At 40.4% G+C, this 26,188-nt stretch overlaps 1 protein-coding gene and 1 pseudogene across 4 annotated transcripts in view; both read left to right on the top strand.

Moving 5' to 3' along the window:
- The window catches only part of LOC118024011 (cytochrome P450 2C21), a 45,445-nt gene that overhangs the window by 12,056 nt on the left and 7,201 nt on the right, over window positions 1-26,188 (top strand). For 3 of the 4 annotated variants that reach the window (XM_035025496.1, XM_035025515.1, XM_035025505.1), the window contains 7 exons: window positions 8,587-8,749; window positions 10,356-10,505; window positions 13,694-13,854; window positions 15,262-15,438; window positions 16,365-16,506; window positions 19,552-19,739; window positions 25,534-25,675. In XM_035025496.1, coding sequence (XP_034881387.1) covers window positions 8,587-8,749; window positions 10,356-10,505; window positions 13,694-13,854; window positions 15,262-15,438; window positions 16,365-16,506; window positions 19,552-19,739; window positions 25,534-25,675 — 1,123 coding nt within the window. Of the gene's footprint in view, window positions 1-4,716; window positions 5,773-8,586; window positions 8,750-10,355; window positions 10,506-13,693; window positions 13,855-15,261; window positions 15,439-16,364; window positions 16,507-19,551; window positions 19,740-25,533; window positions 25,676-26,188 lie in introns of those variants that run through there. The other variant, XM_035025489.1, reaches the window with a different exon arrangement.
- Window positions 176-2,495, top strand: LOC118024029 (annotated as a pseudogene).

Here is a 26,188-nt window from a genome sequence, read left to right as displayed (position 1 = left end):
CTGGGTGGCTCAGTTGGTTAAGCGACTGCCTTCGGCTCAGGTCATGATCCTGGAGTCCCGGGATCGAGTCCCGCATCGGGCTCCCTGCTCGGCGAGGAGCCTGCTTCTTCCTCTGACCCTCCCCCCTCTCATGTGCTCTCTGTCTCTCTCATTCTCTCTGTCTCAAATAAATAAATACATAAATAAATAATCTAAAAATAAAAAAAAAAATAAAGATCGCGCAGGGACAGACTTCTCTGAACTCCCCTTTGTATTTACCCACTGTGAAATTGTCAACTCAGTAACTATTTAAACAAGTTTTTTAGTGTCATGGTGAGACTGCAAGATACATCATATTTACTCAACAGGTGTTTGTAAAATGTAATTTAGTTGAAATACTTTCCATTGTAGAGTTCATAAGTCATATAGTTTGACTCCTGAACAATGCAGGGGCAAGCGGGGGACAACCCCTGTGTAGCCAAAAATCCACATATAACTTGACTGTGAGCGTAAGACACACAGCTCTCAGAATGCTGACAACTCACTTCATTCTATACATATTTTGTTGAAAACATCTAGAATTTTAGCCCCCTTTTTAAAATGAAAACCAACTTAATTTCTTTAAGCTTTACTACCATATTATCAATTATATAGACTCAAAAAGCTTTACTTCCATCCAGGCCGGAACTCAGGATGGCTGTGTTCTTGTTAAGATATGTTGGCCATCATTGCCTCCGTGCCCACCTTAATCCTCAGCTCTGAGTCAGAAATGCTATCCCTTTGGGAACTACAGCCAAAGAAGAGATGGAGAGGTTCAGGAATAAGAATACTGTTTAAGCCATCCTCTGTCTCCCCATATCACTATCTACAGTTGGTCTCTTCCCATAGTGATGTCTGTTTGCCACCAGGTTACTGGTGTGCCTTGGGTGTAGGGGGTCTCTTTTTGGCTTGTCAGCCCTGTTGGTCCCTGGGAACTTTGAGATTCATTCGGAACGTGTGAAGTTCCTGTGTCTGGGGCCATCACTGATCTACACAGCCAAGTTTGCACTTCTCTGCCCTCTCATGTATCCTATCTGGAATGGAATCTGACACTTGATGTGGGACCTAGGGAAAGGCCTGAAGATTCCCCAGCTGTACCAGTCTGGAGTGGCTGTCTTAGTTCTTACTGTGTTGTCCTCTGTAGGGCTGGCAGCCGTGTGAAGAGCTGAAGTTCCTAGCATTGTCTTCCTACAAACGATTCACTGACCTATCTTCCTGTTTGTTACGCTCTTCTCCAGCCAGGATAGAGTTCTCCTGATTTATTAATTGTTTGTGTTTGCATATCCCCTTGGAGCTCAGTAGTAGTAAAGGACCTTAGAGAACCATAGCAATAGAAAATGGTCCAGTTTCCCCTTTGTTCTAAAGATGGAATGGGGGCGCCTGGGTGGCTCAGTTGGTTGGGCGGCTGCCTTCGGCTCAGGTCATGATCCTGGAGTCCCGGGATCGAGTCCCGCATTGGGCTCCCTGCTCGGCAGGGAGTCTGCTTCTCCCTCTGACCCTCCCCCCTCTCATGTTCTCTGTCTCTCATTCTCTCTGTCTCACATAAATAAATAAAATCTTTTAAAAAAATAAATAAATAAATAAAGATGGAATGACTCAAAACTTCCCTTTTCCTGCCCTCAGCTTGCAGCCTACTCTGGGCATAGGAGCCTTCATTCTCTCTCCATACTGGGGCTTCATTTGTGCCGACAGTCAGCTTCTGGCTCCTTCTTTCTGAGACAGCAGAAACAATGATGGCTCTGTGGCCTCTGCCGTGGGGACTGGGAGTGGGGCTCCCAAATTGTTTCTTGTGGTTGACTCCAAGTTTCATAAGATTGTGGTCCAAAAATGTGCATGGTATGACCTCAGTCTTTTTGTACTGGTTGAGGCCTGATTTGTGACCCAGTGTGTGATCTGTTCTGGAGAATGTTCCATGTGCACTAAAAAAGAATGTGTATTCTGCTGCTTTAGGATGAAATGCTCTGAACATATCTGGTAAGTCTGTCTGGTCCAGTGTGTCATTCAAAGCCCTTGTTTCCTTGTTGATCTACTTAGATGATCGGCCCATTGTAGTGAAGGGGGTGTTAAAGTCCCCTACTATTATTGTATTATTATCTGTGAGTTTCTTTAGGTTGGTAGTAATTGTTTTATATATTTGGTTGCTCTCAAGTTGGGGGCATAATTCCACATAACAGTCAGATCATATGATTCTTTCTCTGATTGAATTATTTTACTTAGCATCATACCCTCTAGTTCCATCCACGTCATTGCAAATGGCAAGATTTCATTTTTTGATGGCTGCGTAATATTCCATTGTGTGTGTGTGTGTGTGTGTGTGTACACACCATATCTTCTTTGGATAAAGTATTCTTGACTACATATTTTTCCCATTTAGCACATTGAATATATCATGCCACTTTTTTCTGACCTTCCAAGTTTCTATGGATAGATCTGCTGCTAACCTTATGTATCTACTATCCTTATAGGTTAAGGACCTTTTGTCCCTAGCTGCTTTCAGAATTCTCTTTATCTTTGTATTTTGCAAGTTTCACTCTGATATGTTTTGATGTTGACCTGTTTTTTTTTTTTTTTAAGATTTTTTTTTTTTTTTTAATTTGAGAAAGAGACAGCATAAGCTGGGGGGACAGGGGGGAGGAGCAGAGAGAGAGGGAGAAGCAGACGCCCCACTGAGCAAGGAGCCCAACGTGGTGCTCCAATCCAGGACTCCAAGATCATGACTGAGCCAAAGGCAGACGCTTAACTGATTGAGCCACCCTGGCTCCCCTGTGTTGACCTATTTTTGTTGAATTTGAGGGGAGTTCTCTGTGCCTCTTGGACTTGAATGCCTGCTTCCTTTCCCAGGTTAGGGAAGTTCTCAGCTATAATTTGTCCAAATAAACCTTTTGCCCCTTATCCCATTCTTCTTCTGGGATTCCTATGGTATGGATATTGTTGCGTTCTGTGGAATCCCTAAGTTCCTTAAGTCTATATTGTGATCTCATGGTTTTCTTTCCCTCTTCTTTTCAGCTTCATTATTTTCCATGATTTTATCTTCTGCCTAAATCACCTATTTGATCCTCTGCTTTTCCATCCTCATTGTGATTATATCCAGTCAGTTTTGCATCTCGGTTATAGCATTTTTTATTTTGGCCTGACTAGTTTTTACGTCTTTTATCTCTACAGCCAGTGTTTCTCTGGTATCTTCTGTTCTTTCAGGCCCAGCTGGTATTTTTATGACTGTTGTTCTAAATTCTTGTTCAGATATATTGCTTCTATCTGTTTTGAGCAAATCCCTGGCTGAGATTTTTTTCTTGATCTTTCTTTTGGGGAGAATTCCTCTGTCTTGTCATCATGTCTAAGTTTCTATCTTTTGTGTATTATGAAAACTTATTGTGTTTCCTGCTCCTGAGAGTAATACTATATTGAGAAAGGGTCATACACTGTCCAGGGCCTGGAGTTCCAGGAAGTCTTTCTGGTGTATGCTGTGTGCACTCTGCTGTCATGTTTTGGCTGTACTTTCCTAAAGGTCAGTGCTCCACAGAGTTCCCCCTTGCTGGCAGTGAGGAGTGTTTGGACTTTTAACTAGGGTGCTTTGATTTGTTTGTTAAGATTAGCCTCACATTTGCCACGTTCTCTCCCTCCAACTGTGCACATTGTTTTCTTTATCCTCAGATCAATTTCGTAGTTGTTGAAAATGATTCGATGTTGATCTAGCTGTGTTTGAGGGATGAGGCAAGCTTAGGGTCCCTTTACTGCTCCACCATATTAACACCTCTCTGAAGGCACAGTTTTTATATCTCCGATGTTAAACTTATTTTAACATTTTCTCTATTTTCTTGATGCTAGCTTCTTCAGGGGTTAGTGTTCTGATTTTTAAGTGCTATGTTATGCCTCGTTGGATTTCCTCAAATATCTTTTTCTCCATTTTTTTAAAATTTAAATTCAGTTAATTAACATGTAATATTGGTTTCAGAGGTAGAGCTCAGTGATTCATCAGTCATATATAATACCCAGTACTCATTACATTAAGTGCCCTCCTTAATTTCTATCCGCCAGTTACCCCATCCTCTCACCTCCCTCCCCCCCAGCAACCCTCAGTTTGTTTCCTATGATTAAGAGTCTCTTATAGTTTGTCTCCCTCTCTGACTTTGTCTTGTTTTATTTTTCCTCTCTTCCCCTATGATCCTCTGTTTGTTTCTTGAATTCCACATATGATAAGATCATATGATAATTATCTTTCTCTGATTGACTTATTTCGCTTAGCATCATACCCTCTACTTCCATCCATGTCATTGCAAGTGACAAGATTTCATTTTTTTTTTAAATATTTTATTTATTTATTCATGAGAGACAGAGAGAGAGAGAGGCAGAGGGAGAAGCAGGCTCCCAAGGAGCAGGGAGCCCGATGCGGGACTCGATCCCAGGACCCTGGGATCACGACCTGAGCCGAAGGCAGACGCTTAACCATCTGAGCCACCCAGGCGCCCAAGATTTCATTTTTTTGATGACTGAGTAGTATTCCATTGTGTATATATACCACATCTTCTTTATACATTCATCTGTCAATGGACATCTGGGCTCGTTCCATAGTTTGGCTATTGTGGACGTTGCTGCTATAAACATCGGGGTGCACATACCCCTTCAGATCACTACATTTGTATCTTTGGGGTAAATACCCAGTAATGAAATTGCTGGGTCATAGGATAGCTCTATTTTCAACTTTTGAGGAACCTCCATACTGTTTTCCAGAGCGGCTGCACCAGCTGCATTCCCACCAGCAGTGTAAAAGGATTCCCCCTCAAATATCTTTGAGTCTTGAAATTTTGTTCATATCTGTGAGTTCCTAGACACTTTCAAATATTCATAGTATTGAATGCTGGAGTATATTGAGTATATTGAGAACAAGCAATGTAGGCTCTGGTTATAGGACCCTCACTGGAAATGGATGTGCAGGGGGGAAGGATGGGTGATATGCAGCCAAGGGACTTTCCACTGTTGAGTGATTTCTCTCCTTGATTTGGTAGATTCCTGGCTCTTATCAACTGTCTGTTGATCCTGCATCCCCCTTGGCAGTTGATTGTGTCAGAACTCCTGACATGGAAAAGGGCTTTGTCAAGAGATTTGGGTTATCTCTTCTTTGCTCTAGGGGTGACTAGCTCCCCATATCCTTTTTTACCCTGCCTCCTCCTTTCTTTCTCTTAATTCTGGCCTTTTCTTGGATTTTCTGGGAAAAGGCACTGAGAGAGTGCTTCTTTTTTCTGCTCACATAATGATAAATTTTGACATGAGATATTCTCTTTCATCAGTGGTCAAGATCATGAATTCCAGCTCTTTGAAAATCTGATGGCTTTCAATTTTACAATTAAAATATGACCATCTCTGAAGAAGTGTAATTTTTTTAGTTGGGATTGCCACTGAAAACCTAGATACTTACCAATACTGAGGTGACTGGTTTTATTTTAATCTTTACCAGTGGGTCAGAGTCCACTGAAGATAAAATGATTATTTATCCAAAAGTTCAAAACAGGATTGATGATCAGCTTGCACTTAGTATTTATAAAGTTCTTGTATTCCAAGCTTTCAACTGCATTTAGAGAAAGCACAGCAATGGATCTCTTCATAGTTCTGGTGATATGTCTTTCTTTTTTGATTCCTTTCTTTCTGTGGAATTGTAACCGTGCCAAAGGGAAGCTGCCGCCTGGCCCCACTCCCCTCCCAATCATTGGAAACATTCTACAGATAAATATTAAGAACATCAACAAATCCCTAAGCAAGGCAAGTATGATTACGTTCCTTCCAATTGTTTGCAGTTATAGTGCTATATCTAAATGAAATATGGTCCCAGATGCCATACTTTAAGGAAGTGGTTTGAACGGGAAGGGTCCCTTGGATACCCAGACATGACTTTAAGCTGGAAGTCTGCCAGAAGGGAATGAGATCCATGAGATGATTGTTGAAATTGCCAAAAAGAAGGAATTCCCTGTCCATATTGTGACCAGGTTTCCTTTTTAGTAATTATTCTTTGCTAAACCCTAATGGCAATGAAACTGCTTTCAATTAAAAAAAACATAAAAGTTCTAATGACTTACAGCGTCACAATACTAAAAGTCTCCTAAAAGCTAACATTGATTTAAGTCTAGGAAATAACTCAAGATTCCATACTTTTCAGTTTCTATTATATTTGCTCGATGAGTGAGTGAATAACTACTCTATTTCTAGCTATTTAAATAGCAATAGCTCTCTAAATCTTGAAGGAATTGTCTGAAATCTGTCTTCCCTGAGACAGCTAGTGACCAGAACACAGCCTCTGGAAGCTCCTTTCTGTGTTTGGGGCTATGGATTCAAAGAGGTTTTGTCAGCACCCCAGCTCGTCCACTTGTAAACTCACAGCATTGGGCAAATTTAAAAAAATCTCTCTGAGCCTTAATTTCCATTTCTTTAAAATGTGAATAATAATTGTATTTTGCACATGGTCCTTGAGTATATCATATATTGATCAAGTTACTGAATGCCTACTTTGTATTAGGCACTCTGTTAGATGCTGGGGCTTTTCAATGGTGAATGAAAAAAAAAAAGACCCAAGCATTATGGAATTTATAGTCTAGAGGGCAGGGCATGTATTTGTAAAGTAATCATGCAAATGAGTGTGTGATTATAAACCACGTAATAGGGGCACAGTAGCAAGAGGATATGCAGCTTGGAGGAGCAGGGATGGGAGGAACAGTCAACAAAGAGTTCTCCGAGGAAGTGCAGCTGGAGCTGAGATCTAAAGAATGATCAAGGATTAAGCACACAAAATACAGATATAAGTTTGTTCCAGGCTGTTTCAGTCTGGAGGAGAATTACTTGTTGGTGTCTCTGAAAGGACCAATTTGCTTATAGACCAGAGAGTAAATAAAAACATGGTGTGGGATGAGATTGGAGAAGTAAGTAGGGGCCAGAGCATGCAGGTCTTTCAAGGCTTTTAAGAATATTGGTTTTGGGGCACCTGGGTGGCTCAGTTGTTGAGCGTCTGCCTTCAGCTCAGGTCATGATCTCAGTGTCCTGGGATCGGGCCCCATGTCGGGCTCCCTGCTCAGCGGGAAGCCTGCTTCTCCCTCTCCCTCACCTGTATTCCCTCTCTCACTGTGTCTCTCTCTGTCAAATAAATAAATAAAATCTTAAAAAAAAAAAAAAAGAATATTGGTTTTTAGGGGTGCCTGGGTAGCTCAGTTGTTTAAACACCCGACTTTTGATCTCAGCTCAGGTCTTGATCTCAGGTTGTGAGTTCACGCCTTGTGTTGGGCTCCATGCTGGGCTTGGAGCCTACTTAAGAAAAAATATATTGATCTTAGCCTAAGAGCAATGTGATGCCATTAATGTGCTTAAAAAGGACTCTCATGTTAGCATTTGCCTTGTGAAAAGATCACTCTGGTTGCTTTATGGAGAATGAATTGTAAGGTAGCAGGTGGACTCAAACCTTGGATAAGTTGGAAGTGTGTAGGTCCTACATCGTTTAGAATACCAAATAATTGGCCATCACAGAAAGATCCCAATAACATAATGGCTTAAAGAAGACAGGAGCTTATTTCTGTCTTACAGAATGATATAGAGGTGAGTGCTATTGGGCTGCCTGTCTTCCTTGAGGTCATCCAGAGAACTAGCTTTTCTCAGTCTTATAGTTTATCATCCTGGGTGCCTAGGCTATTGTTCTCCTATGCAGGGACACAGTGGAGCTATCTCCATGCTGTCATTTCATTCCATGGGTAGGGGAAGGGATGGAGGGCATGCATTTACCATTTATGCAGTCATGTAGGATTTGCACACATCATTTCTGTTAATAGCAGTTCATGCGAACTTAGTCACATGGCCACACAGGGAAGCTGGGAAATGTCAGTGACTATATTGCCAGGTTCCTATGTATTACTAAAATCTCAAGATCTCTGGTGCTAAAAAGATGTGGGGGGGTGGATAATGAGGGATGATTGTGAGAATCTACACAGAGGGCAAGAGAAAGAACATCCCTTAAACAGGATGAGAAACACATCATTTATTTATTTATTTATTTTTAAATATTTTTATTTATTTATTTGAGAGAGCGAGCGCATGAGACGGGGGAGGGTCAGAGGGAGAAGCAGATCCCCCTCTGAGCAGGGAGCCCGATGCGGGACTCGATCCCGGAACTCCAGGATCATGACCTGAGCCGAAGGCAGTTGCTTAACCGACTGAGCCACCCAGGCGTCCTGAGAAACACATCATTTATTATAACTATAGGAAGGAAGGAAAAATTTGGTGCAATTATAGGTTTGGCAGATAAAAGTTAATAAAATAATATGAATAAAATCCATAATACACTCCGTGTCACATAGTAGGAACTGAATAAATGATAAACTGTTGATGATGATAATAGTACCAGTGTTACTAACAATATAATGGTAATTACTACTTAATGTGATTTATTAAATTACCAGTTCTAGAAGTTGAAATCTTTTACACTGGGTGAGTGAATATTAAAATGTCTCTTTGGTAAGATTAAAACTATTTACCTCACTTATCTACATTCCTAGTTTTGAAATTCTACTACTCTTGTACCTCCTGTTCCTTTCCCAGCTAGCAGAGAGTTATGGCCCTGTGTTCACGGTGTATTTTGGCATGAAGCCCACTGTGGTGTTATATGGATATGAAGCGGTGAAGGAAGCTCTGATTGATCGGGGTGAGGCGTTTTCTGGCAGAGGCCCTTTCCCAGTGGTGGACTGGACCAGCCGGGGATTTGGTATGTCTCAATTTGGAGAATGTATGTGGGTGTGTAAGTTGCAAAGACTCCAAACAGGCTAAGGGACAGAGAAATTGTAAGTATTTAGAGAAATTTATTTAGAGAAAACAGCATAATTCCAACATTTTTCTTTTCTTTTTTTTTTTTTTTTTAAAGATTTTATTTATTTATTTGGCAGAGAGACAGAGAGAGAGGGAACACAAGCAGGAGGAGCAGTAGGCAGAGGGAGCGTGAGAGGGAGAAGCAGGCTCCCTGCTGAGCAGGGAGCCCGATGTGGGGCTTGATCCCAGGACCCTAGGATCATGACCTGAGCCGAAGGCAGCTGCTTAACCAACTGAGCCACCCAGGTGCCCCATCCCAACATTTTTCTATAAAGGATCATTAATCCATATTGTAGATAATGAAGGAGACACACAATGTCTTCGTGAAACACTAGATGCAATGAAAGCAAATCATCTAACTGTTAACATTCTATGAATTTGTGTTCACTTTAAGTTATGGTCAGTTAAGATAGTGTTATTTCAGTTAAGATAATAAGAGACTGAGAGAAAAGAGAAGGGAGGAAAATGACTCAATTGTCCTAGTCACCAAACATTTTGCTTTCTGGCCTGAGTCATGGTTGCCAAGAGACTATTTTAGGAAAGTCCCATAGTGTGCATGGAGCCAACATAGGTTTGAAATATTTCCAGCCTTGCCTTCAATCTTTTACCCTTCTAAAAAAAACTACAAGAAATATTTGAATCCAATGGAATACAAAGCATAAAGCACAAATATGCTCTGAGAAGATGATTACGGACAAACCCATGATGAGTACATATGGATTGCAAGTGATCCTAGAAAAAGCTTTTTAAACTAAAGTACTTGAACTGTCTTCCCTTTGTTTTGGAGCTCGCCTTAAGCTGTCCAGGCCTCTGGTGGGTCGCTGGGTTTCTGCAAAAAGAGATAAGGCCTGAATGGGGCCACTTCCTCCTCTACATCGTTCTTTAAAATCTTTATGGACAAGTTTCCTGAAAATTACTTTTTCTCCTAATCTTGTCCTGGCTCCGGAAGTCTGATTGAACTTCCTTGGTGTTAAGACCATATTTCATGGAAAAGATTTAACAAACAGAGGGGAAATGGGAAAATGAGGAATAGATTTTCATGAACTTCTTTCCAGTGCACAAGTGCTCTCTCCTTCTCTTGAGAATTGACTCTGTTTGTTGCCTCTCCCACAATTCATTCACAGTGTACAAAAACCAGCCCTGAAAATGTCACCTACACTTGGACTCACCATGATTTATTACCAGTGTGATCACAGAGCAAGCATTTGGCCTCCATGATCATCAGTAAAATGGGGACAAAACACTTGGTTCACAGAGTTATCCTGAGGTTTGAAGGAGCTATCAGATGAAGAAGAGTTGGGTAATATGTCAAACCCAGAGTCTTGACAGATACTAGGCTGGGTAAACAGGAGGTGGGTGAAGCAGGGCTCACTGGAAATTCCTGTGGCTGACACCACTCTATTTACATCCCTGCTTAAGTGTGATTATCATTTTCTGAGATAAAAGACTCTCAGCTGGAATTCATCGTAATGGAGGTCATTCCTCTCTCTTTCTCTTTCTGATAGGAATCATTTTCAGCAATGGAGAAAGATGGAAGCTAACCCGACGTTTTTCCATCACGATTTTGCGGAAAATGGGGATAGGAAAGAAGACTATTGAAGACAGAATTCAAGAGGAAGCCTTGTGTCTGGTGGAAGCATTAAAAAAAACCAATGGTGTGTCTTTCTTTATGTAATTAACAGTACTAGTTTGGGAAGACTATATGCTATTTCAGATAGGCTACAGCGAGATCTGATGGCTCAAGCACCATAGAAGTTGCTTTTTTGCTCACGTAAGAGTAGTAAGAGGTGAAGTGGTTGGCATAACAGCCTTCTCAGGCTCTAGGTTGATAGGAACCCTGATGTCTTTCTTCAACACGTGGCTTCCTGGGTCACTCGTAATTCATCTTTTTGCATGGTAGCAGAAGGAGCAAAGAACAAAGAAAAGAGCAAATTGTGTTTTCAGTAAGCCAGGTATGTCAATGGCACACCAAACTTCTTTCATATTCCATGGGCTCTAACTCCGTCTCAGGGCCACACCAACTCTAAGGGGCACTGGGAAATGTGGTTATCTGCGTGCAGAGGAAAATGGGGAGAACGTGGATTTTGGTAATGAACTAGTAGTTTTGGCCGTAATACCTTGAAAAATGAAGTAATGTCCCTAGTAACTTCTTGAGAACATCACAAACATTTCAGTATAAATGTGTGTGAAGTCATTATGCTGGGCACTTTAAACTTACACAGTGCTGTCAATCTTATCTTAGTAAAACTGGGGGTTGGGGGGAGCACTGGTGCTTCAGTGGTAGGATTCACAGCAAACCCTTCTCAGTGCTTAGGGCTGCATTATGGCTCACCTGGAGGAGTATGGTTATGAATGGAGGGAGCTTCAGTAGCACGAGTTGGCTCTGTGTATGCACGTGCGGGACTGGGAGGGGAGGTGGAAGAGAAGGGGTGGGCAGGAGACTTGGCAGGAAAGGAGTAAGATCAGGATCATCAGATATATGTGGTTTTTTGAACCTCGATATTGAAATATTTTACAACTAAATAATGCTATTTTATATATGGTGAATTTCCATTGTGTTTCATATATATACATATACACATATATATATTTTAGAGAGAGAGAGTGGTGGGGAGAGGCAAAGGGAGAGAGAGAAAGAATCTTAAGCAGACTCCACACTCAACATGGAGGCTGATGCAGGGCTTGATCTCACGACCCTGAGACCATGACCTGAGCTGAAACCAAGAGTCAGACGCGTAACTGACTGAGCCACCCAGCCGCCCCTGCCATTGTGTTTTTTAACCCATGTTATGTATTGTCCAGACAGCTTGTCCTCACCTCTTTTTTCTTTTGCTGCTATTAATATAAAAAATGTAATTATTACAAATATTTGCATGATTCTTGTTTCTTCCTTGGAATAAGTTGTGACAGTAGAGTGTCAATGAATATCATTTGGACTTTTGATGTATATTATTACAGAGGAATGGGTGGGAGACCTGGCAGAAGAAGGGATACAAATGTATATAGTTTTGTAAACTTTCAATTTAATATATTAAATACTTTCACATGTTTAATTTTTGTTTAGCAAGAACATTATTGGGGCACCTGGGTGGCTCATTCATTAAGCATCTGCCTTCAGCTCAGGTCATGATCCCAGTGTCCTGGGATGGAGTCCCACATAGGGCTCTCTGCTCAGCAGGGTGCCTACTTCTTCCTCTCCCACTCCCCCTGCTTGTGTTCCCTCTCTTGCTGTGTCTCTGTCAAATAAATAAATAAAATCTTTTTAAAAAATTATTAACAGACTACTACAGTATCCATTATTTGGATGCTCCTGACCTACTCTCACCCAGATTCTGCCTAATCCCACCAAGCTATGGGACCCCAGACTCTTGGGTAACCCATTTCACCACTGGGTAATTCTGACTATTGAAAGGTTCTTTTACATGTTGAGCAGAACATTTTTCCTTTTAACTTCTACTTTTTGATCCCCGCTAATTTTTTTTTTTTCCTTTTGGAGTTATAGTGATTTAACAGTCAGGTGACAGAGACAAGATGTACCTCCCACCCCAACTGGTTTCGATGTTGAGAGTATTCGTACCACACACACTCCATTTGGATGTAAAAAGTCTGACTCACAAAATGAGGCTTTCTGTGGAGGGCGGGGGTGGGGCACTGGTTCCTAAGCAGATTAAGAAACACCTTGAGTGTACCTGAGTGGCTCAATTGGTTAAGCTTCTGCCTTCGGCTCAGGTCATGATCCCAGGGTCCTGGGATGGAGCCCTGTGTCGAGCTCCCTGCTCAGCGAGGAGTCTGCTTGTACCTCTCTCTCTGCCCCTCACCCTGCTCCTCTCTCCCTCTCTCAAACAAATAAAATCTTAAAAAAAAAAAAAACAGGGGCGCCTGGGTGGCTCAGTCATTAAGAGTCTGCCTTCGGCTCAGGTCATGAGGCCAGGGTCCTGGGATTAAGTCCCACATTAATTCTCGCTCTCCCTCTCCCCCTGCTTGTGTTTCCTCTCTTGCTCTGTCTCTGTCAAATAAATAAAAATTAAAAAATAAATTTTAAAAATCTTAAAAAATATATACAACAAACAAAAACAAAATCCCAGTTTGAGAGATCAGGGAAAGGTACTGGCTTGATGTGTTTATGGTGGCTAAGGGATAGGGTAGAGAACGAGTTCCTGTGTGCAAGTCAATGCTTGTATAGTTTAAATGTCCTGCTTCCAAAGGAAGGAGCACTTGAGCTTTTTTATCAGCTTGCCCAGATGTGAACTGAAGAAGAAAAGGTGAGGTTCAAAAGTTGTCTGCAACCGAACATCAAAACATGGAGCCATGCTTTATATTATATATAGGAAGCCTGGTTCCATTACTAAATATATTTTTTCAAATATCCAAATGGAACTCCAATTGCTCTCATTATCGTTCTCTTCTACAAGAAAAGCACACCCAACTTTTCAATTACGTTTTCTAAAATAATGGTTTCGAGTCTCTCCAGTCTCCTGAAATTTTTATTAGGTTGTTCAGCTTCCTACGGACATTGTGAAGAAATATTCACACTGAGAGCTAAACTTTACACCTTTCAAGATATTTTTATGTGACCTCCTTCTTGTGAATTATCTTGTGGCTCTTATTTGGAGAATAAAGTAAATAGGATATGTGGGGAAAATTAATAAATGGACTGGATTAGATAGCTTCATTTGGGGAAACAATAAATTATAGGCATGTTGACTTTACAGTGATGATGACATGCCCAGGGATTTCCTATACTTAAAAGACTCCCAGAAGTCAACCCTTCTCAATCATTTTAAACAGTCAGCTTAAGATTTATATGAAAATTGTGCTCTAACTTTTAACTTCTTTGTTTTAGCATCTCCCTGTGATCCTGCGTTCCTTCTGGGCTGTGCTCCCTGCAATATCATCTGCTCCATTATTTTCCAGAATCGTTTTGAGTATGATGATAAAACATTCTTAACCTTGATAGAATATTTTCAGGAAAACTTCCTAATTTTAAGCACCTCCTGGATACAGGTAAGGTCAAGGTTCCCTTAAATGGGAAATAATTTTCTAACTAACCTATTGCTCATGCTTACCTCATCCCTTTGTCCTGTTTCCAAGTGGCTACAGTTATGTTTAACAAACTATCATTTGCAACCAATTAGTGAGTTATCAAATCAATTTAATGTATTGAAATGAAGTTTAAAACATGAAATATAGTGGGGTGCCTGGATGGCTCATATACCACTCATACGACTGGTGATTTCGGCTCAGGTCATGATCTCAGGGGCATGGAATCGAGCCCCTCATCAGGGTCCCTGCTCAGCAGGGAATCTGCTTGAGATTCTCTCTCACCCTCTCCCTCTTCCCCTCCCCACTGTGCTCACTCGCTCTCTCTCTCTCTCTATAATAAATCTTTAAAAGCTTATTTTAAAAACCATGAAATACAGTAATAGAGAAATGTGGTAGAGTGCATCAATGATAGGAAGGTGTTTTTTTGAGAAACCATTTTATATCCATAGATGAAGAGGGTGATGATGTAAAATGTATTTCTTAATATAGGATGCTGTCAGAAAACCTATGTTGTATGATCATTAAGAACTTAAATTATCTGTGGACCATAAGGTCATGATGTGTTCCATCATGGACTCCATGGACTCCAAATGGAGTTCCATTTGGATATTTGAAAATGAGTAAACAAGGAGTTTACTCATTTTTTGGAACAGGAAACTATCACCCAGAGATATTAAGCATATTTTCCAAAGACAAAGAAATCCTAGCCAAGACAAGGAGTGAGCAAGCCCTAGAGTCCAGATTTCTCTGTTCTCTCTGTAGTTTGATACAAACTACTGGCCTGAAAATTGCGTCATTGCCTACCAAGGGCATTAAGTCATGAGGTGCTGTCTAAAGTAGAGTCAGTAAACTCTAGGACTGGCCTTGGGCAGATGTAAAAGGGCAATGTGCATATTCCTGAGGGTATAAAATCCCTAAATAAGGTAAGTAATGTGGGCATTTCTTTAATTTTTCTGATGTAGTTTCTTCATTACAAAAAAACTTTTTAGGTGACTCCATAGAAAAATGTGTAGGTAAACTGGGATGAACACTACGTTCTAGCTCTATTACTAGACTGATGTCTTACAATGGTTGACTGACCTTTCTGAACCTCAATATTCTCCTTTGGGAAAAGATGGTATGCTCCTGGATTCCTTCATAGAGTTATGGCTAGGAAATAAATTTAAATGGTTTTGAAATTACTTTGTGACTTGTGCATCCTGTAACTCCAGACATCTTGTCAGTTCCCTCCCTTCAAATTCCAAGTGTGTTCTAGTGCACGAAGCATGTCTTACTCACCTTTATCTACTCAGAATAAGTGTCTGATACATAACATGGGCCCGTAAAACTTTGCTGAGTGAATTAATGAATGATTCTTTCCTCTTTCAGCTCTACAATGCTTTCCCTCTTTTAATACATTACCTTCCAGGAAGCCATCACGTGTTATTTAAAAATATTGCTAAACAATTTGAGTTTATTATGGAAAAAATACAAGAACACCAAGAATCCCTGGACTTCAATAACCCTCGGGACTTTATTGACTACTTCCTGATCAAAATAGAAAAGGTATAATGTGACCCTTTATCTTTGTGGGTGGTGTGATTCATGGATTAGCTTTGTTCTTCCCAGTGAAACTGGGATATTAAAACAAATGGTCCTTCCGAAATATGTATTAATTGCTTGTCTAACCTCTTGTTTATGCAAACCATATTGGGTATCTTGAGATATTTCTAAATTCTCACTGAAAATGACTTTGTGGGTTTTACATTTATTGTGTTAAATAAAGCTGGTTCTTTATTTGGGGGCAGATTGTAATATACACTCATACACATTCAAGGTTAATGATACACAGCATATAATCCTTCATCAAAAAAGTTCAGCAACGGGAAGATGTAAAAAATGAGGGGACACAGGAACAGACAGGAATCTACAAAGGCTAACCTTTGCAAAGGCACTAGGAAATCTTCACAGATGAGGTAGATTTTGAAGAAACTGTAGCTTAGATGAAGAGACAACAAAGTAGGCCCAGGGAATGAGAAGTGCAAGTGATCAAGAGGGTGGAATTTCTGAGAGGTACTCTTGATTGTAATGGAGGAACTGTCGTGGGTGTAGTGACTGATGAGTGGGAATAGTGATGCATTTTGTGTGTGTGTGGGTGGTTCTGGAGGCTTGAATGAGAAAATTAGACATTATAAAATAGACAGTAGATGCTGGAATTGACAGTGAATAGCAGTGAGGACTTGATAAAAATTATGTTTCAAAGAAATGGTAGAGCAACTGATGGACTCGAGGGGAATGAGAAAGTGAAGAATCAGAAAGGACCTGTTGGAACTTTATAACTCTGATTATATTTTAACTGTTGGACAGAACCCTAACAACTATCTAACTTGACCTTCAGCTGTAGCGCTCATACCAAATAACAATGTCATATTGAGTTAAGTTACCTCTGAGGCTCTTTTATTTATCAAGTAATTGTAGCACATCATTTCTAGGAAAAACACAATAAACAGACTGAATTTACCATGGACAACTTGATCGTTAGCATATGGGATATGTTTGGTGCAGGAACAGAGACAACGAGCACCACCCTGAGATATGGATTCCTCATGCTGCTGAAGTACCCGGAGATCACAGGTATGGTCACAGGTGTTGGGCAGGGTGCAATTCCAGGTAGAAATTGGCAGGTGACACTGACAACTATCCCACTCTTCACCTGCCCAGACAGTGCACAGAAAAAATTTCCTTCATTCATACATCTTCCCATCATTGGATAAATTAAATACAAATTAGTTTATAGTACAAAAATATACTGAAATATTTAAACAGCAGCAGAGATTTGAAGGGCAGAGCTCACTGTTTCCCCTGCTATGGTGGAATGTCCCTGATTTGCGTTGGGACAGATGCAATAATAAGCAGTTGTCTTAGGATCTAGAAGAATTGGCCTTCTGCTTTCTCTCAAAGGATATCACTTGATATGTCTTCCATGTCCAGATAAATATATTTTTGTCAGAGGAGACTTCTGCTGAAATGCATTTGCAGTGTAAGGATTGACTCAACAAAAATGACAGTCTTTCTTTATCAAAGAGTCTCAGTCCCTAAATAAAAAGAGTTACATACAAATACATTCTTTTCTAATATACCCATTTGGGCATATAAATTCTTCCTCACAAATATAATTTCTCTTGCAAATGCAACCTTTCCACTTTTCCTCCTCTTTTTTTCTTGAGTGCTCATCCAAGAGGATATTCCCTTCACTACTGGGTCATGTTCTGTGCTTTGGTACATAGAAACACTTTTAATACAATTAAATCTCAGGAAGCTTATCTCCATGATGTCAGCACTAGATTATTCTTTGTTTAAGGTCCTCCTGCCCTCCCAGTCTAAGTAAGAAGTGCTTTCCAAATGGTGGGATCTAGAAGCACAGCTTCAAAATTCCTTTCCTCTCACACATTGTGGGATCTAATGGCACTGTGTTTCCTTCACGTGACACAGACTCTTTCAGCCAAATAACTTCCCTCTTATTAGACCTATGTTGATTATGACCACAAACACCATATGACATTTTTCTCCAGACCCGTAAATCTTGTGTACATGGCAAAAGTCCTTTTTGTGTCTTGGTTCCCCATTGCTTCCATGTTCATTTTTTCTTGCATCATATCCACTTATATTTTCCTTTTCTTTCTTCCCATTTTCATTCCTTACTGGGCCATTCTCTACACATTCTGACTTTATAAGTCAGTTCCTAACCACTTTACATAATCACTCTCTTCTAGATAAAAATCCAGCTTCTCAGCCTGAAAAGGTGAAGTTTAAAACTTCTTTAAAATTCCTAAGTCTTCCTGACAGCTGTCAAACCACAGAGTTAATCACATGCTCTCTTAACAAAGACACATTCTTCAGCTAGTAGATCAACACCATTTGACCAAAGTAGCAACATGGCCCTGGCTATAGTGGACAAACTACAGTGGCTTCAGATTCTGACTTTACTAGTAAGTAGCTGTGTGACCTCAGACTCATGACTACCTCTCTGCATATCTTACTTGGTCCGTCATCTGTTTAGGAGAGATGATACTTCCTAACATTCACAGAATCTTTCCCTCATAGGAGAAAGTTAATAAATGTTTGTTTTAACTAATGAATAGTTCTACCAAAACTGCATATTATTTACATGATACATTTTGCAAATAAAGGATGAATATAATTCGCTAACACAAATTATTTTCAGTGATCTTATTCAGTTGCTAAGATTGCGGGTTTGGGAGTAAGAAGGACCACATAACACCTGGGTGTCCTTAAGAAAGATATTTACTTTTATGGACTTGTTTCCTCATTTTTAAGACACATAAAATAATACCCAACACATAGAACTATTTTGAGGAATTATAAAGTAATGAAATACATTGTACAGCATGCCTGTCATGTTTTGCATTCTAAATAAATGTTAACTTCTCGGTCCTATGTGCTGAGTCAAACATTTTATTCAGTTGTTCTATTTATTAAGCATTTATTGCACTGGGTAGTTCTTACCCTCTTGGAACTTAACATTTTTCTTTTAAAGATTTTATTTATTTATTTGACAGAGAGAGACACAGCGAGAGGGAACACAAGCAGGGGGAGTGGGAGAGGGAGAAGCAGGCTTCCCGCCGAGCAGGGAGCCCTATGCGGGGCTCGATCCCAGGACCCTGGGATCATGACCTGAGTTGAAGGCAGACGCTTAACCGACTGAGCCACCCAGGTGCCCCTGCAACTTAACATTTTTATTTTTTTAATTTTTTAATTTTTTATTTTTTTAAAGATTTTATTTATTTATTTGAGAGAGAGAATGAGAGAAAGAGAGAGCACATGAGAGGGAGGAGGGTCAGAGGGAGAAGCAGACTCCCTGCCGAGCAGGGAGCCCGATGCGGGACTCGATCCCGGGACTCCAGGATCATGACCTGAGCCGAAGGCAGTCACTTAACCAACTGAGCCACCCAGGCGCCCCTGCAACTTAACATTTTTAAAAAATATTTTATTTATGGGACCTGGGTGGCTGGGAGCCTGATGTGGGGTTCAGTCCCCAGACTCTGGAATCATCACCTGAGTCCAAGGCAGACACTTACCAGACTGAGCCACCCAGGCACCCAGAACTTACATATTTAAAACAGAAACTGGCATACACAAAGTGGTCAAACAGCATGGTCTGTAGTGAGCTTTCAAGACCCCAGATCCCTGGGTTTATCAAACAAAATACTCAAAATAGAGAATCAGAGTTGAATTTCATGGTACAATTATGTTTTATATGTACACATATTTAAGTCTCTAATGAGATACCAATCTGACTAGGAAACAAATTTCTTTTTTTTTTCTTTCCCTGTGGTAGTAGTTATATATGATTTCCCCCTCTCCCAGTCTCCTTCCACAATGGAACCATGATTAAGATCAAATCAAGGGACACCTGGGTGACTCGGTCAGTTAAGCGTCCAACTCTTGGTTTCTGCTCTTGTCATAATCTCGGGGTCATGAGACTGGGTCTCCCGCCGGGCTCCGCACTCAATTCGGAGTCAGCTTGGGGTACTTTTCTCCTCCCTCTGCCCCCCCTTCCGACTCTCTCGCTTTAAAATAAATAAAGTCTTTCAACAACAACAACAAAAAAGGTCAGACCTTTCCATTTCACATAAATTCTGATTCCTGTCCTGCCAGCTAAAGTCCAGGAAGAGATTCACCGTGTGGTTGGCAGACATCGGAGCCCCTGCATGCAGGACAGGAGCCGTATGCCCTACACGGATGCTGTGGTTCACGAGATCCAGAGATACATCGACCTCGTCCCCAACGGTCTCCCACATGCAGTGACTCAGGATATTAAGTTCAGAGAATACATTATTCCCAAGGTGAGAGATATTTCATCTCTACTACTCCTTAAGAATTTTGTTTTTACTTTTATTTGTATTTATATATTTTTTGTTTTGAGAGACAGAGAGAGAAAGCGGGGGTGTGGGGGTGGGGCGGGGAGGGGCCGAGGAAGAAGGATAGAGAATCTCAAGCAGGCTCCATGCCTAGCCCAAGCCCATCCAGGGTCTCCATCTCATGACCCTGAGATCATGACCTGAGCCCAAATCAAGAGTTGGAGGCTTACCTGACTAAGCCATCTAGGTACCCCCTCCTTAAGAATCTTAGGTTATCAAGCATCACAACAGTAGGATTATAGATTACCTAACCATCTACAGATATGGCACATTCATAGCCCAGGCATCTTACCCTCTGACCGCATGCACCTTTCCTTTTACTTTGTTGATACAATTTTATAAATCATAGTGCTTAGACTCCCACAGGATTTTCTTCATAGTATTCATTGACAAGACCGCTTACTGCCTGTGTTTTCTTCTGGGATTTCTGGTTTTAGTTCTTATGTTCAATTATTTAATTCATTTTGAGTTCATTTTTGTGGCTGTTGTAAGATAGGGTCTAGTTTTTCCAACACCCTTTATTGAAGAGACTGTCTTTTCTTGATTGTGTATCTTGGTGCCTTTGTTAGAAATTAATTGGCCATCTATGCATGGGTTTATTCCTGGGCTCTCTACTCTGTTTCATTATATGTGTCTGTTTTTATACCAACATCATGCTGTTTTAATGACTGTAGCTTTGTAATACAGCTTGAAATCAGGAAGTGTGATGACTCCAGCTTTGTTTTTTCTCAAGATTGCTTTGGCTATTTAGGATCGTTTGTCATTCTACAGAAATTTTAGGATAGTTTGTTTCATTTCTGTGAAAATGCCATAGGAATCTTGATAGGGATTGCATTGAATCTATAGATGGCTTTGGATGGTATAGACATTTTAACAATATTAATTTTCTCAAACTGTGGGCACAAAATATCTTTCCATTTATTCTGTGTCTTCTTCCATTTCTTTTATCAGTGTCACAGTTTCCAGTGTACTGATCTTTTAACTCGAATTTTTTATACCAGTGTGAATGGGATGGTTTTCTTAATTTCTTTTATAGTTTATAATTAATGTGTAGAAACGCAACAGATTTTTGTATATTCATTTTTATCCTGAATTCATTTATTCTAACAATTTGGGTGGAGTCTTTAGGGATTTTAAAAATCTACAATATTATGTCATCTTCAAATAGTGACAATTCTGCTGCCTTTCCTATTTGAGTACCTTTTATTTCTTTTTCTTGCCAAATGCTTGGACTAGGACTTCTAATACCATGTAGAATAAAAGTGGTGAGAGTGGACATCCTTCTTTTGTTCCTGATCCTACGGGAAAAGCTGAAGCTTTTCCCCACTGAGGATGATGTTAGCTGTGGACTTATCATATATGGCCTTTATTATGTCAAGGTACATTCCCTCTATATCTACTTTGTTGAGCATTTTTATCATAAATGATGTTGAATTTTGCCAGATGCTTTTTTCTGCATCTACTGAGATGATCATATGATTTTTAGCCTTCATTTTTTAATGTCTATCACAATGATTTGGGGATGTGGAACCATCCTTGCATCCCTGGAATAAATCCCACTTGATTATGGTATATGATCCTTTTATTGTACCGTTCAATTCAGTTTGCGAAGATTTTATTGCAAATATGTACACCTTTGTCCATCAGAGATATTGGCCTTTAAGTTTCTTTTCTTGTGGTGTCCTTGTGTGGTTTTAGTATTAGGATTATGCTGCCCTCACAAAATGAATTTGGAAGTGTTCCCTCCTCTTCTATTTTATAGTTGAGAAGGATTGGTATTTGTTCCTCTTTAAATGTTTGATAGAATTCACCAGGGAAGCCATATGTCCAGGAATGTTGTCTTTTGAGAGAGGTTTATTTATTTATTTATTTTTATTTATTTATTTATAAGATTTTTATTTATATACTTGAGAGAGAGAGAGCAACCAGGAGGGGGAGAGGCAGAGGGAGAGGGATAAGCAGACTCCCTGCTGAGCAGGGAGCCCGATGTGGGGCTCAATCCCAGGACTCTGGGATCATTACCTGAGCTGAAGGCAGGTGCTTAACTGACTAAGCCATCCAGGCGCCCTGAGAGAGTTTTAATTAGTGATTCAATCTTAGTAATTGGTCTGTTCGGATTTTCTATTTCTTCATGATTGAGTCTTGGTATGTTGTATGTTTTTAGGAATTTAACCGTATCTTCTAGGTTGTCCAATTTTATTTAAAGATTTTATATTTTTGAGAGAGGGCCTGTGCACGGGGGAGAGTGAGAGGGAGAAGCAGGCTCCCCAATGAGCAGGGAGCCCGATGCAGGGCTAGATCATGACCTGAGCCAAAGGCAAATGCTTAACCAACTGAGCCACCCAGGGGCCCCATAGGTTGTCCAATTTTTTGGTGTATAATTGTCCATTATGGTCTCTGGTGATCTCTTATATTTCTGTGGTATCACTTATAATGTCTACTTCATTTCTGATTTTGAGTCCTGTCTTTTTTCTTGGTGAGTCTAGCTAAAGGTTTGTCAATTTTGCTTATCTTTCAACAAACAAGCTCTTCATTGACCTTTTCTTTTTTTTTTTTTTTTAAGATTTTATTTATTTATTTGACAGAGAGAGACACAGCGAGAGAGGGAACACAAGCAGGGGGAGTGGGAGAGGGAGAAGCAGGCTTCCCGCGGAGCAGGGAGCCCTATGTGGGGCTCGATCCCAGGACCCTGGGATCATGACCTGAGCCGAAGGCAGACGCTTAATGACTGAGCCACCCAGGCGCCCGTCATTGACCTTTTCTATTGTCTTTTTAGTTTCTGTTTCATTTATTTTGACCCTGGTATTTGTTATTTCCCTACTTGTCCTAACTTTGGGCTTCATTTGTTCTTTTTCTAGTTCCTTGAGGCATAAAGTTAGGTTGTTTGAGATTTTTATTTCTTCATCTAGGCATTTATTGTTTTAACTTTCCTCTTTGAACTGCTTTTCCTGCATCCCATAAGTGTTGGTATGTTGTGTTTCCATTTTCATTTCTCTCAAGGTATTTTTTCTTTTTTGATTTCTTCTTTGACTCATTGGTTGTTCAGTAGCATGTTTTTTAAACTCCACATACCTGTGAATTTTTCAGTTTTGTTTTTCTAGATTCATACCACTGTGGTCAGGAAATATGCTTGATACGATTTTTTTTTAAGATTTTATTTTTAAGTAATTTTGACACCCACAGTGGGGCTTGAACTCATAACCCCAAGATCAAAAGTCACATGCTCTACCAACTGATCCAGCAAGGTGCCCCAGATTCATATGATTTTAATCTTCTGTAATTTTTTAATGCTTATTTTGTGCCCTAATGTATTATCTATCCTAAGAAATAGTCCACATGTGCTTGAGAAGAATGTGTACTCTGTTGCTTTTGGATGGACTGTTCTGTATCTCTTAAATACACAGACTCATACACTCATATGCTTTGAAGTTCTTATGTGATAATTCTAACATTTAGGATACGATGGGGTCTGCTTTTTCACATGTTTAAAAATTAATCACATGCTTGGGCTGCCTAGCTTGCTTAGTCGGTGGAGTGTACGATTCTTGATTTTAGGGTTGTGAGTCAAACCCACACTGGGGGTGGAGCCTACTTAAAAAAATAATTTATTATATGCTCAACATTTTGAATGATGCCTTGTGGGGAGTCTGATGATGCTGACTTCCCCTAAAGGGCATTGACTTTTATTTTGGCAGGCAGCTAAATTACTGACAGATGCTTTTCAGTCTATTGGACTTCCTATAGTTCTTTCATTGTGAATTAGTTTCACTTTTGAATTTAGTCTTTGTGCATGGCCCTTAGTCCAGTGTGGGTTCCTTAATCCAACAATTTACAAGTTTGGGGGTCACCACAAAAAAATCTGAGGTGCCAAGAAAGTTCTCTCCACCCTAGCTGGGTTGGAACCTCAAATCCTCTATCACTGATATCCACCTTCAGTTCTCAAGCAGTCATACTCTGATAGGCTTCATTGAGTTTCCTCCTGTATATTTGTCACCCAACCCCTAACCATGGACTTCTAGAGAATAGTTTTGTATACTTTTGAGATCCTCTCTATTTATAGAATCCTCCTGTCCTGTATCCTTCCTCATGAATTCTAGATGCCAATTTTTTTTTTTTTTTTAACCTCTGTCTTCTTAGCTCAAAAAGAGTAGCACTTTGCTTGGCCTTTTTTTTTTTTAAAGATTTTATTTATTTATTTGACAGAGAGAGACACAGCGAGAGAGGGAATACAAGCAGGGGGAGTGGGAGAGGGAGAAGCAGGCTTCCCGCTGAGCAGGGAGCCCAATGCGGGGCTCGATCCCAGGACCTGGAATCATGACCTGAGCCGAAGGCAGACACTTAACGACTGAGCCACCCAGGCGCCCCACTTTGCTTGGCCTTTACCTCCCTGAACTCTAGGAGGAAAGTGACCTTTCTGCAGTGAGAACTACATCATGTATTTGGAAAGGCCAGACAGTACACTAGAAAGCATCCAGACAGATTTAGATTTGAATTTTTTCTCTGCTATGTAATAAATATATGACCTTTATTAAGATCCCAAGATTGTGAATGAAGTCATTATCATAACATAACAAATTTCTCTTTATTGAGCATTTTTGTGTGGTAATTATTTTTGTTTTTGTTTTTTTAGAGAGAGAGCATGTGAGCAGGGGAGATGGGGCAGAGTGGGATAGAGGATGTTTTAAAGGAATTTATTTATTTATTTATTTAGAGCATGCAAGCAGAGGGAGAGGGAAAGAGAATCTCAAGCCGACTCCACGCTGAGCATGGAGCTCAGTGCAGGGCTTGATCTCAGGACGCTGAGATTACGGGCCGAAATCCAGATCAGATCACCAACTGACTGAGCTACCCAGGTGGCCCTAGCATGTGGTAATCCTCGTGCAAAGTATTTCGTATGTTATCTCATTTTACATCTGCAATGAACTAGTGCAGGTGTATCCTTTCCATTTTGCTAGTAATGAAAATGAGTCACGGAAATGTTAAACTAATAATCTATCATCACGGGGCATAATTTAATAGAAAGATTCTACTGATTTTGAAAACTAAACTCCAAGTCATTATGTTACACTGTATCCGTGAGTTTCAGAAAACCCTACTAGAAACCGGAAATGTTCTCTCATTTCCACAAGAATGCTCAACAATTCAATTGAAAGAGCACAACAGGAGCAGGGGATACTTATCCTGTTCTCATCTTTAAAAAAAAAAAATCTTTTTTAAGTAGCTCTACACCCAATGTGGACCCACGACCGCGAGACCAAAACTCACATGCTCTATTGATTGAGCCAGCCAGGCGCCCCTCAGTTTGTCATCCTGATGGGAAGGTGAAGGGTTTTCAAGAATATGGCCGCTCAAGTAGAACTTTGAAGACCTCATACTCGGTTCCAAAGGAAATGAGCTGGATTTTCAGTGGCATCAGCTCTTTTAGACAATACTGCAGTTTATTGTCAAGAACAATACACTCCAGGGAGTTGCCTCAGTTTTCTGAAAAGCAAGTGCTAGTATCAGGCTACCAACTCAAGAGAATGACTTGGAAGTCAGTTAGCAGTGCCTTGGACTGGCATTATAGGATTTAAAACCTGTTAGGGTCGGTCATTCGTTTGTTCTGTGAAATGGAGTAAATAAGCTCTTTTTGTGCATGTCTCCTCATCTATAAAACAAAAGGATTTCAAGCTCCATGACTTTCATTATAATCCAGTTTATCTGTGTTTCTTCATATCAGGGCACAGTCGTATTAACATCTCTGACTTCTGTCCTGCAAGATGACAAAGAGTTTCCCAACCCAGATCGCTTTGATCCCGGCCACTTCCTGGATGAAAGTGGCAACTTTAAGAAGAGTGACTACTTCATGGCCTTCTCAGCAGGCAAGCAAGCTTCATTGTTATTTCTGCATCAGGGGTCAGTGAGATGAGGAAGGGCTTTGCACGGAGGCTACTCGGGGCTGAACAAATTGTCATTTGTATGAGGCTAGAGGCATCATTCCCGAAGCCCAGGTTATTTCTCATTTGACCGGAGGCTTCCCTTGCCAAGATTGGCCCCAGAACCCACCATGAGATTCCTAAGAAGGGGCAGAAGGTAGAGTAGATAGATAGAGGGTAAGGGAATGTTGAATCTCCCTTCAATTTGTCAGGGTCCTGGGAAGAAACAGGTGGCATACTCAACAAGTCATTCCAGAATGACTGGAATCTAGATAACATTTGAAATTGCCAGTCCTTTGGGGGATCAGTGATTAGTTAGTAGGCTTGTGGCTAATGTGTAATCTTTTTTTCCTACCCCCTTAATTCAGGATGACATATATACCTCATTTTGCCTGACTGTCTTTGGAATTTCTAGATTGTGTGGATTCTCTGTACATAGGAAATTAAATTGGGATTTCC

The sequence above is a fragment of the Mirounga leonina genome, unplaced genomic scaffold, assembly GCF_011800145.1.
Source record: "Mirounga leonina isolate KUSES-001 unplaced genomic scaffold, KU_Mleo_1.0 Mir_114, whole genome shotgun sequence".
NCBI lineage: Eukaryota > Metazoa > Chordata > Mammalia > Carnivora > Phocidae > Mirounga > Mirounga leonina.
Note: the sequence above shows the minus strand (reverse complement) of the source record. Positions and strands in the feature narration are given on the sequence as shown.